Source organism: Panthera onca, chromosome E2 (assembly GCF_046562875.1).
Source record: "Panthera onca isolate mPanOnc1 chromosome E2, mPanOnc1 haplotype 2, whole genome shotgun sequence".
Lineage (NCBI taxonomy): Eukaryota > Metazoa > Chordata > Mammalia > Carnivora > Felidae > Panthera > Panthera onca.
The window spans coordinates 34,192,536-34,208,680 of NC_138353.1; the positions used below are offsets into that span (position 1 = coordinate 34,192,536).

General features: G+C 57.0%; 1 protein-coding gene across 4 annotated transcripts; it reads right to left on the reverse strand.

Annotated features, from left to right (window-relative positions):
- Positions 1–210: 210 nt before the first annotated feature.
- DOK4 (docking protein 4) lies at positions 211–12,771 on the reverse strand. Of its 4 annotated transcripts, none has more exons than XM_081791548.1 (9): positions 12,606–12,771; positions 7,901–8,001; positions 7,079–7,339; positions 3,482–3,589; positions 3,207–3,321; positions 2,806–2,925; positions 2,526–2,715; positions 1,680–1,818; positions 211–1,523 (listed from the first exon to the last, which is right to left on the reverse strand). In XM_081791548.1, the coding sequence occupies exons 3-9, from the start codon at positions 7,142–7,144 to the stop codon at positions 1,164–1,166; spliced, it is 1,098 nt and encodes a 365-aa protein (XP_081647674.1). In that variant the 5' UTR covers positions 7,145–7,339; positions 7,901–8,001; positions 12,606–12,771; the 3' UTR covers positions 211–1,163. The 4 variants fall into 4 exon arrangements, with proteins under 4 accessions (XP_081647674.1, XP_081647672.1, XP_081647673.1 ...); XM_081791546.1 differs by having other exon boundaries at positions 7,079–7,342; XM_081791547.1 differs by lacking the exon at positions 7,901–8,001 and having other exon boundaries at positions 7,079–7,342.
- Between the last annotated feature and the right edge of the window lie 3,374 nt (positions 12,772–16,145).

A 16,145-nucleotide genomic window follows, 5' to 3' on the forward strand; every position in this document is an offset into this window, starting at 1 on the left:
TCTGGCTCCAGGGCGTTCCTGGAGGGGCCTCTTGCTGTATCATTCTGCCACAGCTTGAATAGTGGTTATTTACAACAGGGTCTGTTCCACAAATCAGAACCCTAAAGTATTTAAAAAAAAAACAAAAAAAAAAAACCCACACACGCAACCGAGGGTTTGATGGGAATAGAAAGATAGCCCTTCTGCAAGGTAGTCAATAAATACCAGCACTAGAAAATCAATTGCTTTAATTGCATTTCAGCAGGGAGCCTCAGCACCATGTGGGGAAGAGGAGATGGGAAGGGCTCGGTTTCCGAGTGCTTTTGGCCGGCCATAGGGTGGCCAAACAGGGCAGAGGGGCTCCCTCTGCTGGAACATCGCCTACCCCCAGGTCAGTGAGGGTGCGGGCAGGGTGCTCCCCGCAGCCTGGCCCCGGGGTGGGGAAGAGCTCAGACCGGCCCTCCCCCTCCTCGCTGAGGTGACCTGCACCCCCACCCCTGGGGGATCTTCTCAGCCTACTAAGCAGGAAGGAGCCTGTGTAAAAATTACATTTTAAAACCAGATTTTCACCTGAGGTGTCAACCAGATGTCACCTCTGCTTAAAACTCCCAAGTGCAAGGCTGCCAAGAGGCACAGTGGAAGCTCAACTCCTTCCTGTGCCACTCTAGGCCCAGAGGAACTGAGAAGCCACCTGCTGTCTCAGCCCCTGGGCTGCTTGGGGAAAGCCAGCGGTCCCAGCGCCAGCCTGGAGCTCTGTCTCCCTCCTCTGGCCCTGGCCACTCAAGCAAGTCCTGGCAGCAGGAGGGCTGTGCCACGGAGGACAGGGAACAGCTGCCCTCACGTTCAAAAACAGCCTTGACTGTGACCCGGTCATGGGATTAAAAACTGTATGTGGTATCGGGGAGGGATGGGGGAAATCTCAGGAGTATAGAATATGTCATAAGCCATATATATTAAAATCATTAACAGTATATAGTCCCACAGTAGCTCCAGCCCCTCACATGCTCTGGTGGTGTGGCCAGCCCTTTGCCTTGGTCCAGCCTCACCCTGGGGGCAAGGAAGGGATCGCTTGCTCCGCTTCTCCAGGCTCTCGGCCAGCAGCCCCTTGAGGGCCTCCACAACACGCTGCAGTCGGCCCAGCAAGAGGCAGCCCCGGCGGTCCTTGGCGCATGCCGGCCCTGCCCTCACTGGGCCGGGGTCTTGGCCTCGCTGCCGTCCCCCTGGCCGGGCTTTGGCTTTAGCAGGATGAATCGGTTGAGGAGGTCTGTTTCTGAGCTGGCCTGGGCTGCCCCGTACCCCTCACCTGTGGACACGGAGGCGGGCTCAGGACTTGGACGCAGGTCAAAGGACCCCCGCCCAGAAGGCCCGGTCCTCCACAGAACCTTGTGGCAGGTGAGTGTGGGGCGCCGCTGGGACTCACCGGCACAGCTGGACGCCTCGGCAATATTCTGGGAACCTGTGATGTGGTGCCAGTAGGCACTGCGGGGCAGCATGGTGGTGGGCGTGCAGGGGTATGAGTAATGTTCCGTGCCCTTGTTCAGCAGCTATGGGGCAGAGAAGGGGGGCCCTCCCGTTAGCTCCGGGGGCGGCGGCCTGCCTCCAGCCCAGCACCCTGCTGGCCTCGGGCGTACGTGCCAGCTGGAGACAACTGGCGTGCTCTTAGCCTCCCCGGTAGCCTGGACCAGTGCCCGCTGCCTCACCCTCACGTTCTTCTCCATCTCCAGCAGGACGCGCTTGTGTTGCTCAGCGATGGCCAAGGTGGCACTGTGGACCCGCTGGTAGATCTGTTCCCCTTCCTGTGTCTGGAAGGTGTAGAGCCCTTCCCCGGCATCACACATCCTAGGGACACGAGAGGCACCGAGGGCGAGGTAGAGGGGACTGCACCACGCGCACACACGAGCTGGGTCCGGCTTTCTGGCACCGCAGACTGGCCGCGCCCCAGGCCCTCTGCACCCCACCCCCTCTGTCTTCCGGGGGTGCTGGCCGCACAGCCCAAACATGCTGGGCATTTTCTGTGTACCAGCGATCTAAACGCCTTACAGGAATGAACCCATTCAGATTTTTCTCCTGTCCCTTTGGTCTGCGCACTTTTAGTTTCCTGTTCTGAATTTTCTCAAACCATTTTGCAGATGAGGAACCTGAGGCCTACTGATGGTAAGTAGCTTAGCCAGGATTATACAGGGGATTACACAATTTAAGTCTAGGCAGGCTGGCTCCAGAGTTCGAGCTCAATCCTCACCGTAATTCTAGGAGGTGGAGTACTTTTTTTTATCCTCTATTTGACAGATGAAGAAAACAGACGTGGTCCACAGCCACAGAGCTGTAGGTGCCAGGGCCAGCATTTGATTTGAGCCCCAGAAGTTTGAAACAGCCGCACTTGACCTTCCTGGCGTGAGCCTCAATTTCATCTATAAACTAGAAATGTTACGTTCCCTTTTGGTTTTCTATGCTGATAAATAAGCTCCCAGCACAGTGCCTGATAGAGTGAACGACGGCCGACAGCACGATCGTGGTGGGACAGGGTTGGGGGGGCAGGAGGGTCCTACCGGCCAGCCTCGAAGGTGAAGCGTGTGGCATCCCGGCCATAGCGACGCAGCGAGCAGAGGGGCCACGAGATGAGCTTCACGCGGGGGTTGTGTATGTCCCAGAGGTAGATGTTCTCGTGGGTGATCTGCAGCTTGCACTCGCCATACACATCCAGGTTGGGGCAGGGCAACAGGAAGACATTGAAGCGGTCTGCAGCAGGAGAGGAGGAGTGGGGCTGGAGCCTCCCCAGGGGAGGACTCTCCTCCCTCCTCCCACCCCCTTGGCAGCGGCAGGCCTCACCTGTCTGCTCACACTGCACTCCTGGGGCCAGGAGGTCCGGCTCTCCCAGACTGATGTCATTGAGTCGTGACCCCAGACACTCCACAGACAGTGTCTTGTACCACTCCTCCGCCTCCAGCTCTAGAGAAAATGGTACTTCGTGCCAGCCCAGGGTCCCCCAGCAGCCCATCCATCTGCCCTCAGCCCAGAGTATCCCACCATGCAAGGCAGAGAGAGTGAGGCCAGTGGATGCTACCTGCCTGTCTCCCCTTGTCCTGGGGGCCTGCTCCCTCCAAGCCCCACCCCCCCACACTACTTTCACCCCCACCCAGGGCTCGTCCTGCTCTGCCTCCTCCCGACTGCACCACTGGACTATGACTGGCCCAGGGGAGTCTGGCTGGAAACCAGCCCCTGCTCCTCACCTGAGTCACAGGTGAAGGTACGTGCTGAGTCGTCAGTGAATATGATGGCCACCGCCTGCCTCTTGGTCTCCTTGGGGAGCCGTGTGACACATTTGACGTTGCTGATCTCAGTTACCTGGGACAGCATCCAGGAGAGACTGAGCCAGGCTGGAATGCCTCCCTCTGTACCCCCCCCCCCCAGTGGTGCCACCCCCAGGAGGGTGCTCTTGGACCTCAGGGCTCGGCAAATCATCACTGCTTACAGACTGGGGTAGCTAGGACCCAGGCCCCCTAACCTTGGGGCAGCCTCGGAGGCACACTGACTTCTCATCTGGGTACTTCTCCAGCCGCTGGGGCCCTTTGCTGGAGGATTTCCGGAACACCAGCCAGCACCTCCGGTAAATCTGTGGGGCAAGAGGGCAGTGGGATCAGGCCTCCCGGGACCACTCCCACCCAACATGGCCCTGACTAACCCCTGCCTGCCACAGGGGGCAGTGCTACACAGCCTTTCCTGGAGACCCAGCCCAGGAGAAAACCTGGGACCAGCAGCGAAGCCCCCTCCCCAAATTGAGGAAGCAGGCATTTCGTCCCTGGCTCTGCAAGACGGTTGCACAAAGTGCTCTGAATCACTGTTTACTGCTCAGCTCGAAGCTTAATATAAATAGCCAACATTTGTTTCCCTTCTGTACTTCTAGTGTTCTTCACAGTCGATCTCAGGCTCACTCTTGAGGTTGGTTTGATGATGGTTGCCACTTTACAGACAGGAAACTGAGGCACCAATAAGTAACAGTTGATAAATGGTAGTGCTGATATTTTTAAAGCGCTGGCTAGATCCAGAATGGCTATTTGGAGGCCACCCCTAGCAGTCTGCCCAGGGCTCTGGAAGTGCCAGCCACAACAGAGGGAGTGTCCTAGGGGATCAGACCCTCGACCATTCTGAGCCTGCACATCACCACAGCCCTTGTTCTCAGAGGCAGGGGAGGGCTCTTGATGGGGGTAATACCCCCTCTCATCTCTGGCCACCCTCTCTTGTCATTCTCTGACATTCTGGAGTATAGGAGGTCAGGATTAGTTTCCTGTTCCAGTTGCGGAACCAGAGGCTCTCAGCGGTTCCCCAGAGGGGCAGAGCCAAGAACCTGGGGTTACCCCACAGCATAGTGCCTCCCCAGGCGAGGTTCCCTCCTGTCCAACTACTGCCAATGACCCCGTGCCTAAAACTGCCTTGATTCTCTAGAGCTTCATGGGCTTATCCTGACTGCCAAGGAGCCAGGGTGCAGGGAGCCAACCATTCTCCAGGGCAAACTGGCTTGTCAGACCCACCCCCACACCCAGTGGTGGCCTAGCCACCGGCCCAGTCTGCAGACTCTTCCTTCCCTGGCCCCCTCCTCCACCCCAGGCTCTCTCTCAGCCTATTCTGTCAGTGGGCACTGCAAAAGCCCGTCAAAGCCTATTCCAAGAAATCACAGGTGCCCCCTCTCACTGGCAAACAGTAGGGAGACTGGGGGGTGCCCAGAGCAGAGGAAGCAAGAGGCCCATAGCCCCATGCCTACGGCCCTGCCACTCAGTCCCCAGGTCCTGGGTAGGCAGGGCCCCAGGCCAAGAAGCCACTCAGAACCAGGCCATTTCTGGGACCACCTGGAACTCTAGGAGGTATCTCTGCTCCTGTACTCAGGGCCCTGGCTCAGCCCCTGGCCTATCCACCTAAACCACAGCAGGCCTCAGCTCTTAGCTGGGGAGCTCCTTTAGGACAGAGACTGTACTTTATTCTCAGAATCTTCACTCACATCCTGGTAACCTTGTTAACACAGCTCTGCTGAAGAAGTGAATGACCATATGAAGAGACCGTGAATGGACGGCTGGATGAATGAATGAATGAATGAATGAATGAAGGCTGTCGACCCCAATATGCCCTGCCAACTTGGGCTCCATGAAGCTTGCAGTGTAGGGGCAGAAGGCCCAGGGGCCTGAGCACCCTGGTTGCCTGGTTACAGATACAGATACACACACACACACACACACAGGCACGCACACACGCACAGCCCCAGGGAGCCACTGTGCTCAAGAGCCCTCCTTCCCCACTTCTCATGGTCTTTGATCAGCACTTCAGAAACACTCTGCCACAGCTCTGCCAGAGGAAGGCCCTGGCGGGTAGGAGGGTCTCTTCCCCAGCTCTTTCAGCCCCTCCTGGCTCACCTTTGTGAGCTGAGACCAGAATGGCTGCCCTGGGACAAGAATGGCTGAAAGCCCCTCATATCAGACCTGCAGGGACAGGCTGAATGCCCTGGGTAGGGGGAGACCCAAACTGGATCTGGCCACGCCCCAGCTCCCAATCTCTCCCACTGGCTATGTCCACCTGTAGGCCACTTGGTTTCAGGTCTCCTCCTGGAATAGGTCTGATACTAAGTGCAAGTGGCTGCCTCAAGGGGGCTCTCGTTTCCCCGTAAGCTCTGCACTGGGCAGGGCCTTGGCCCAGGTGGGCCCCCCGCCCCAGGGACCTGCTAGACCCAGGCCCACAGGAATGAGGAACCATACTAGAAGCTGGGCCCCTACTCCCTTGGCCTCCCCACCTCATTTTCAGTTTCTCTAGTTCTGTGCTCCACGTGGGTTCCATCCCTCTCTCAGGACCCGAGCAAGGTGGTGCCCACCCAGTCACGGTCTCCTGGACTGAAACCCAGGTTGGGATACAAATCCAAATCTAGCAAAGACTCCAGACATGCCTACAGCTCAGCTCCTACACTCTGGGCAGAACACACGCCCACAGGGGAGCGCAGGACCACAAAAGGGGGGGGAGGGGCAAGAACCACTCCTCTCCAAGGCCAGCCCTGCTTGGTCTGGTTTCCAGGCAGGGAAACCATATCAGAGCCCTGTTCCTCCCCCACCCCACTCAGGCTGAGCCAGGAAGCCTTGAGAAGTCTGCTCTCACCCCACCCCCATCAGGGCAATGGGGGAGGGGAGGAAGATAGAGAAGGGAGACCCCGTGAAAACACAAGACTTGGGCCACCTCGGTCACCAAGGATACCCTCCTACTGGGGAAGGACCCCTCACTGGAGGGAGGAGAGGGTCAGCAGGTGAACAGAGGCAGCTCTTGGACAACCTCACTGAGATCATTAAGTTGGTCCCAGGAGCCCCTGGTCATGCCCTCTGGGGGTTGAGGGGAGACTGTATTCACCAGGAGGGGGTGAGGGGGGCGCATGCCCACAGAGGTGTATCTGAGGCCTCATCCCCACAGACCCTGTAAGTAAGCCCCCAGCTCTGGGCCAAGCACCCAGTGCACAAGGAGCCACCGCCAACAACTTAGAGGAAAGCAGCCTGTGCCAGAGCCACAGGCCATCCTGCTCTAAGTTCTCATTCCTAAACCACATAAATACCAGCCTCTGCACCCTCACATCACTGCCCTGCCCCACAGCCAACCACTCTCCTTTTCACACACTCCTTTAACAGTAAAAGCAATAGCCAAAATAAATACATAAGGACCCGTACACAGAAAGCAATGGAAGCTGGGGGAGACCAAGGGACTTAAGAGAAAAGGGGCCAAGAGAGGGAGGAGAGAAACAGAGAGGAGAGGCGAGGCGAGGAGGAGGCAAGGGGGAGTGAGAGGCTCAGACACAGCCCCGCACTTCCAGCCGCTGTCCTGGCCACAACTTCAACAATGGCAGGGCAGCCGCCTGCCCGTCGTCGGCCGCCACCGCTGGCCCGGCCGCTGGGACGCCGGCCAGCCCTGCTCGGGCGGGGGCCGCAGCAGGCACATGCCGGGTAGCCGGCTGGCCAGAAGCCTCGACACCACAACTGTGCGATGCGGCCCCAGGCGGGCACCCGCGCACAGGACGCGGCAGGCTCCAGACCAGGTCCTCGGATGCCCTTCCCTCGGCAAGGCCCCTCGGAGGGTGGCTCACCCCGAGCTTCCTGCTCTTCATCTTCACATAGCCTTGCTTGACGATGTCGTTGAAATTGGTCGCCATGGTTTCCCCACTGCCTTTGGGGTGCCGGGCCTGGCTGAGAGCGGGGAGGGATGCCCAGGTGGCCTCGGTTTCCGGATCCTCCTATCACCTGTTCGAGACACTCCGTCGTCGGGGCGGGGGGGTGGGGGGGGCCGCTCGGGCCGCTCCTCACCTCGCCCGCCTCAGCATTGTTCTAGCAGCTCCTCTGCCCGGCGCCTGCTGGAAATAAAAATGACAGGGAGATTAGACAGTGACATCTTTCTCTTCCCCTGGCTGTCTCGCTCTTTTTTCCTTCCTCTTCCCACACTCCTCCCTCCCTCCCTCCGCCCGCCCTTCTTCCTTCCCTTCCCTCCCCACCCTGGGACGACAGAACCATTCAGGAAAACCGAGGTGGAGGCAGCAGCGAGGAAAATGGTCCAGCCCAGTCCCCTCCCTCACGGCTGGGGCTGGCGGTTAACCCCTTCCTGGAAGGGCTGGCGCCGGCTCCCACTGTGGAGGTGGGAACAGAGGGAGGTGGCCCAGGAGCCGTTGTCCTGTCCCATCTCCTGTTACAACTCTGGAGCAGACTTAAGGTGACCTTCCCAGAGCCAGGCCCCCTCCCATGCACAGGGGCCTCAGGGGAGAGCCTTCCGAGAGAGGGGAGGTGGGGTGCCCAGGAGGTGGCCCACAGTCTGGTGTGAGTGAAATCCACACTCCCAGAGCTTCATGACAGTCTGCCTGGTCAGTCTCAGCAGACCCCCAAATCCCTCTGCCCACCCTCCCCCTGCCAGTCTATACCTGGTTCTCTCCAGCCCCAGGAGGGAGGCTGAGAGTCAAGCCCACTCAGGCCCTCATCCTGGCCCCTGGAACTCTTCAGTAGCTCCTCTGGGTGCTGCTTCCTGGGTGGGAGGGCAGAGTCCAGCGGGGCGGGCCCCCAGATAAGCCTGAGGAATGTGCTGGGCCGACTGGAGGTGGCCACTGTGGAAACAGTCACCTCTCCCTGGCCCTAGGAGAACCCGCTGGTCTGGGGGTGCTGGCGCTGAGTGCCCCATGTCCCAAGCATGGGCAGGAGTTAATTACAGACAGAGCCAGCAGTCACCTGGCCCTGGATTAGAGGACACAGCCAGAGAGCGGTGAGGAGCACCAAGGGGAAGTCTACAGGGAGCAGGAAATGGGGATGCCAGCAGGGGCCGCTCTGAATCAGGCAGATAAAAGCTAAGACTAAGACTAGGGGAGGGGGTCCTCAGCAATGGCGCAGTCCGACACCCATTCTACAGGCAGAGGGGGAAAAGAAAGCTGCCCAGAAAGGATAAGCAACATGGCTAATGTAGCACAGCAAGTCTGGGGCACAGCCAGCAACGAATGAGAAGTTTCAGAGTGGGTGACGGAGGCAGGCCCGGGGCGGGAAGGCAAGGTGGAACGTCCTGTGGCCATCTCTGGCTGCCTACCACCACCCAAGCCCTCTCTACCATTCAGGCTCAGAAGCAGGGGCTTTGCCGGCAACTCGGCCCCCCGTGTCTCCAGGATTGCTGGCTGGGAATGGAACAGCATTTCTGGGGTCAGCAGGGCATCTGGGCCGCCAGGATAAAGCCCTGGGACAGGCTTGCTGCTGGATTCGCCAGCAACTTGGCATTAATTACTCTCCTGGAAGACGGTCTGTTGAGTACCTAACAAGGAACAGATGGGCCTACCCCCCCGTGGGCACACACAAACAAGGGGATGGGCAGAGAGGGTGATGCTCCCCTAGCTTACCTGCATCCTGATAGCCTCTTCCGCACACCCTCAGCTGCCTCCCTGCCCATTCGGTCCCTCTATCCCGGCCCCCCTGGGTTCCAAGACCCTCCCAGATGGGATATCCAAGTGGTTTGCTTTCCTCCTATAAAGTCTGGCCTAGGGTCCCCTTCCCAACACTGACCCCCAAACAGCCCCACCACACCTGAGCTCTGGCAGCCAGAGACTGGTAAATTTCCCCAGCTCTGTCTCTACTGCCTGCCCATGGGGCTGCCTCGCCCCCACAGCAAGGACCACCTCCGTTAAATTCCCCTCCAAGGCTGGCCATTGGCCACAAGGCTTCTGGGTTCATTCAAGGGAGCCTGGGGTGTGACACAGCCAGGAATGTGAATCCAGCGGCCTGCTCCATGCCTCAGTTTCCCCATCAGTAAAAAAAGAGAGAGACAGAAAATAAGTCCCACTTTGAGGAAATGCCTCATGGGGGTACCTGTTTGCCCACTTTGGACCCAGAGCTTCCGCCCCCAAAACAAAGGCTATTTTTATTTCAAGGGCTGTGACACTATCATAACGAAGCCTTCCACCTGCCCAGTTCAGGCCTCTTGTCATGGCCCCGCCAACCAGCTACCTTCCCAAGTGACTGTGATGCCAAGCTCTCAGGAGCACGCTGCCCTGTCTGTCCACAGGCCCACACTCTAAGCCCTAGAGCCAGCCCCACGGAAATAACCCAGCAAAAGAGCAATCTTCCACGGGAAGCCCGGGGGGCAAAGGCTCGGCAGCTCCCTCTTTGGCCCTAAGTCACAGGGATTCCTGGCCACACTCAGACCCTAATGAAGTTTGCAAGAGCAAGACCCAGCCTGGGACCCAAAATGGTATGGCAAAGGGGAGTAAGGGAGGTAGGGGGAAAGGTCAACAGGTGGACCCCCAAATTGGACAGGCAACGGGATCCGGTGTGGGGGTGCCCAGAACTAACTCATCCCCCTGAGGGACTGTATTATTTATTAAGCTGGACAGGTGGCCCCGGGCTGAGCCTGTGAGGGCCCACTGGGGCCTCATGGTGGAACGCAGAAGTCCAGGCACCGGGCTGAGGTAGTCCCTGCCTTGCCACACCTGGGGCCACTTTCCCCATCACTCCTGGGCCACCACCAGCTCTGCCTCGCTCGAGCCCACAGCTGCAAAGAATGCCCCACTAATTCAAGGCCTGATGTCTCAGGCCTGTGAGCTCAGCTCTGAACACCCAGAGAGTGCTCAGCAGCCCCCTGAGTACTGCAGGGGAGAGCGGGGGGACCCCCATTCCTCCTCCCAGCCTGGCATCAATATGGCTGCCCAACCAGAGACAGCACCCACCCTGAGCCAGGCCACTAAGGGCTCCTGTACAGAGAGAGCTGGACTCAAAGGCCCCCTTCCCCCAGCTCTCCCCAGAAAGGGCAGGAGACTCCCTGATGCCCAGCAGAGTGGCGGGGGAGGGCCTCCCAGCCCCATAGGGTAGCCCCTCTGAGCACTCCTTCCCTGCACCTGGATTCTGCCTGGAGGCTTTGGCTCCAGAACAAATGCTACTTGCTGCTGTTGGCAACCAATGACTGAGCAGGAGCGGCTGCCTGCCTGGCCGGGCCTCCCCACCCAGTGGGGGATAGGATCTTATCAGGGCTTCAGGGACAGCCCTACCTGGACATGCCTCACTGTCATCTCCCTGTCTCGCCCCATGGCAAAGATCCTATCGGCAGGGATTCTCTCCGGCACCAGGAACACTTCCCATCACCTGTACTCAGGCCCTCTCTCCCCCAGTGTGATTGTTATGGGGGGGGGGGGGGGGGCCACGAGGGCGTCTTCCCATCCCACCCTCTGCCTCCACCCATGCAAATCCCCTGAAGAAACCACCAGTTCAGACACTGCGGGTCTCATCTAAGGCGGGTGGCAAGACGGATCAAGTACCCAACCCGACAGAGTGGGATGAAGGAACATCTGAACAGCCACAGTCTCCTGGGCCCTTAAGTCAGGCAAATGATGTTATGCCTCCACGCAACTGCCACTCTGCTCTCTCTGGGCCCCTCACCCACCCCTCTGGGCCCGTCTCCCCCACACTCGCCCGGCTCAGCACGCATGGCCTTCTATCTGTTGCTCAACACACCTAAATCCTTCCCACGCAGGACCACTGCACTTGCTGTTCCAAGCCTACAACACTGTTCCCTCTGACGGTCCCAAGGTTCATTCAATGCTTCATTCAGGTCTCAGCTCAGAGGTCACCTCCTCAGAGAGGCCTTCCCGGACCACCCGAGCCAAAGAAGCCCCGCCAGTCAGCCTCTATCCAGCTTCACTGTCTTCATCACACACATCACTATAGGACTGTCTTGTTCCTTCAGCTCTTCATTTGCTACTTGGCCGCTGTCTCCTAGAACACCCCAGAACATCAGTGCCTTGTCTGTCTAGTTAATAGCTCCATCCCAGTGCACAGAACGGTGTCTAGTACAGAGTAAGTGCTCAGTAATTGGGGACTGAAAGCATAATTCTCCCCACTTGTCCTCCTCACCCTTCCTCCCACCACCACCCTTAGCCACCTGGCAGGGCCCAGCTCAACCTCCACACGCGTGTTAAGTAGCGATGGGCTCCCACCTCCCTGGGTCTGGGTCCTGGGGCCTTCCCAGGGCTGACTGTCATGGTCAGCAAACTGTTGTTCCTGAACAACCAGCCAGGCCCCAGCTGGGTTCAAAGCTGCCTCAGGGGAGAGAGTACTGCTGACATGGTGGCCAGGCCTCCCCATCTTGGTCAGGGTTGTAGGGTGAGGTCATGCCCAGCCCTGCTGCCCAGCCCTGCTGCCCTGCCCGAGAAGGGAGAGCGAAAAGTAGCCAGCACCCAAGCACAGAGAGGCAAGCAACTGGGTGGGAGGGGTCACAGCTCCTGAAACCCATCCTGCAAGGGGGGCAGGAATGGCCTGCACTCCAGCCACATCTCTCTGAAAGGGGCAAGGAAAGAATCTGCACTAAACAAGACCAGGCTCGCACCACGGCCAGGAATCCTGCTAGGCCCCTCACTGCCCTTGACTTGCAGACCCCTACACCCCAAATGCTCCATCCAAGTATCCTGGCAACTGCCAGGCACCCACAGCTTGGGGCTGGCAGGCTGCACAGAGGCCCTGCTCTGCCCACATCACCCAGGTGCTCAGCCTCTGCTCAAGCTTCTTTGCAGTGACAGAAAGCATTTAACTGGAAGCTGGGCCTTGGGGGCTCTGGCAGGAGGGGAAGGTGGACAGTCCCCTATGGCCAGGGGAGGAAGGTTCCAGGAGAGGAGGGGAGCTGACCATGAGTTTAAGTTGTAGGATAGGAACCATTTGCAGGTGTGGTGGGCAGTGGGCAGCTAGGGTAGACAGGTCTCTTGGAATTTGGGGGAGCTGAGAGAGAGCAGGCCATGGGGAGCAGGAAAGTGGGGAGGAAGCTGGGGGCTGCGATGGGCTGGAATATACCCGGTCGGGCGGCAGGCCCAGAGTGGGGACCACAGGGGCCTGGGCTTCTCCGACGGTTGGTGTGGGGCACAGGTGAGGTCAGGGCCCCGACCAGGGCTCCCCTGTAGGCGAGAGCTGGTGTAGGAGGAGCCCGGAGAGAGTTTCAGGGGCCTGGGGGGGGGGGGGGGGCTTTTGTGGGAGGGTCCCCGAGGCCCCCTCCCCCGATAGGGTTGGTAGGTCCCATGGGCTTGGAGAGTTCTCGGGCTGGAGTCGCCCAGGGTCTCGCGGGCTCGGGCGTGGCCTAGTTGCCCCCTCCCCGCCTCGCGCCCCCCAAGTTACCTGGGCGCCACGGCCCGGGCCCGGGGCGCTTGCTCGGCGGGCGGCGGGCCAGGCTCATACCCGCGTCACGGCGCGGCCGGCGGGGGCAGCGGGGCGGTGGCGGCGCCGGGCTCCGGGCGGTGAGCGCGAGGGAGGCGCGGCCGCCGGGCTGGGCTCCGGCTGGGACTCGGCTGCATTTGCCCCGCCGCCGGGGTCCCGCCTCCCCCCGCCCCGAGGCCCGCCCCGAGGCCCGCCCCCGCCGTATTCCTCCGAGCCGCGGGGCACCCACTTCCGCCCCGGCGTCCCCAGCTCGCCTCCACCGCCCCTTCAGTTCGCCCTCGGTAACCGGCCCAGCCCCGCCGTCCCTCCCTGGACCCCTGTCCCAGCCTCCTACCGCCTCTCAGCCCCTGCAAGCTGAACCCAACGACAGCCCTCAGCCCCCGAATCTCAACCCTTAACTCCTTCGGGAATGACTCGCGCGCGCGCACACACACACGTTGTTCCCATATCCCTATACGACTCCCTGGTCCCTCCAAGCCCAGCCGCCCCGAGACCTCAGCGGTACCCCGCATCCCCCTCACACACTCAGGTACCCGCTACAGCGCCTGCAACTCCAGAGGTCTGCTCCCCTAGCAGTCTGCCAGCCTCTCCCTCCCCTGGCCTCCACTCCACCCTGGAAACACCCAATACTCTCATTCTATGTCCCCCCTGAGACTTCGGCCTTAAGTCCAAACCCCATTCCTCTCGGTCACCCCCCCTTCCCTGCAGCACACACACTCACCTCGCTGCCCCTCATCCCATTGCTGCCCTGCTGGAATCTCAAACCACAGGCCTCCTCAGCTGTTCCAGGCAGGGATGGGGAAGTTCCCTAGGGCCTTCGCAGGGAGGGACTGTCTCACCCCTCTGGTTGTGATGTCTGCACCCCATTACACCCGTGGTTCTCTGGGTGTGCTTTCTGGGCCAGAGGAATCACCACCAGCATCGCTCTGAAACGTATTAGAAATGCAACTTCCCCACCCCACTCCAGACCTATGAAATCAGAAACTCTCAGAGTAGCCCCCGGAAGGAAATCTGTGTTTTATCAAGCTCCCAGGTGATTCTGATGCACACTATCCCCTGCTTTCGACCCAATATACAGAATGAAACAAAAGGACGCACCTGAACAACCAAAACCCTGAGAAATGAAAACACCTCCAAGTCCAAGCCCAGGTGTCATCAGAGAGATAGGCCTAACACCTGGAGGGGCCAAGAATCACAGCACTCACCCATGGAGTCCCTGCCCCTGCCTCCAAGACGCCGGGCCTCAACCTTACCCAGGCTTGCCTGGGAGCTTCTTAGGGGGCTGCTTCCCTTCCCCTGAAAGTTTCCCTGGATAGTCACTGTGGTGCCCCCAGGACTCCCAGCAGCCTCCCACCCTGGGCCTCAGCTAAGCAGCCCCTCACTGCCAGGGGAGGAAGCAGCTGCACCGGTCCCTGCCGGCCAAGCTGGCCTGGGTCTTGACCTCCTGACCTCCCCATGCAGCTCCCAAACTTGACCCCACCTGCTTTGCTTCAAACCACAGCCCATAAAGCCCTCCGGCACTTGATCCATCACGGCAACTGTGTTTGCCACCAGAAACCTCTGGAGAACTTTTGGCCAACAACAAAAGAGTATTCACAATAAGCAAGCATCTTCTCTAGAGCGGGGCTTCATAAAGAGCTTCTTTCTCTCATCTCCCCCAATCCAGTCTCTGTCTGCATTGTTGTCGCCTACATTTTGTTTCAATTAAATGTTTTATTTTGAGATACTTGAAGAGTCACGTGGTATTAGAAGCTACAATACAGAGAGATCCACGTACCTGTAGCCAGGTTCCCTCGATGGTGGCATTTGTGCCACAGCATCCCAATGCAGACACTGACATCGAAACAAGATACGGAACATTTCCACCACCACCAAGATCTCTCTCTCTCTCTCTCCTGTTGCCCTTTTATGGCCCCACCCACTTCCCTCCCACTCTCACCCCTCCTTAACCAGCTCCTCCTCCCCCCCACCGTCCCTGCCACCACCAATCTGTTCTCTATTTCTATACTTTGGTCATTTCCAGACTGTTCTACAATTAGAATCATAAGTATGTAACTTTGGGGAATGGCTTTTTTTTTTTCCACTCAGCGTAATTCTTTGGAGATTCATCCAAGTTGCTGCATGTATCAATAGTTCATTCCTTCCACTGCCAAGTAGTATTCCATGGTATGGATGGATGTACCACGGTTTACTTATTCATACATCCATTGAAGGACGTCTGGATTGTTTCCAGTTTGGGGCTATTATGAATAAAGCTGCTATCAACGTTCATGTACAGGTTTTTGTGTGAACATAAGTTTTTATTGCTCTGGGATAAATGCCTAGGCGTGCAACTACTGGGTCATATGATAATTGGATTTAGTTAAAAACAAAAACAAAAACCTGCCAGACTGTTTTCCAGAATGGCTATACTATTTTATATTCCCACCAGTGATGTATGAATAATCCAGTTTCTGCACAACCTTGCCAGCATTACGGTCGTCCCTACTTTTCTTTTTTATTTTTTTAAAGCCATTCTGATAAATGTGTAGTGATATCTCACTGCAATTTAAATTTGCATTTTCCTAATGGTTGATGTTGTTGAACATCTTTTCATGTGCTAATTTGCCATCTGTGTATCTCCTTCAGTGAAATGTTTCTTCATGTCTTTTGTGCGTGTTCTAGTTTGATTATCTGCTTTTTTTGTTGTTGAATTTTGACAGCTCTTTATATATTCTAGATACTAGTCCTTTTTTGGATATGTGTTTTACAAATATTTTCTCCCAGTCTGTAGCTTGTCTTTTCATCCACTTAACAAGATCTTTCACAAAGTAAAATTATAAAATTTCAATGAAGTTCAAATTATTGACTTTTCCTTTGATGATTGTGTTTTTGGTACTAAGTCTAAGAACTCTTTGCCTAGCCCTTGATCCTGAAGATTTTCTCCTATGTTTTATTCTAAAAGTTCGAAATTTTTATGTGTTACATGTAAGTCTGTGATCCATTTTGAGTTAAATTTTGTATGAGGTATGAGGCGTAGGTTGATGTTGTGTTTTTTCCCTTTAGACTGTAGATGTTTAATTGTTCCAGCACCATTGTGAGATTTTCTACAGAGATAATCATGGCATCTGCACACAGAGACAGTTTTATTTCTTCCTTTCCTATGTGTATGTCTTTTGCTTCCTTTTCTTGCCTTATTGCATTGGCTAGAACTTTCAATACTATATGGGGTAAGAGTAGTGAGAGCTGACATCTTTGTCTTGTTCATGGTCTTAAGGGAAAAGCTTTCAATTTCTTGAGTGGATTGTCATATAAATATCACTTGGATCCTGCTGGCTGATGGTGTTGTTGAGTTTTTCTATATCCTTGCTGATTATCTAGTTGTCTATCAATAGTTGAGAGAGGGCTGTTGAGGTCCTCAACTATTATTGTGGATTTGTCCATTTCTCATCAGGCCTATCAGTTTTTATTTCATATATTTGGTAGTCCTGTTTTTTTGTTCATACATATTTAGAATTTGTT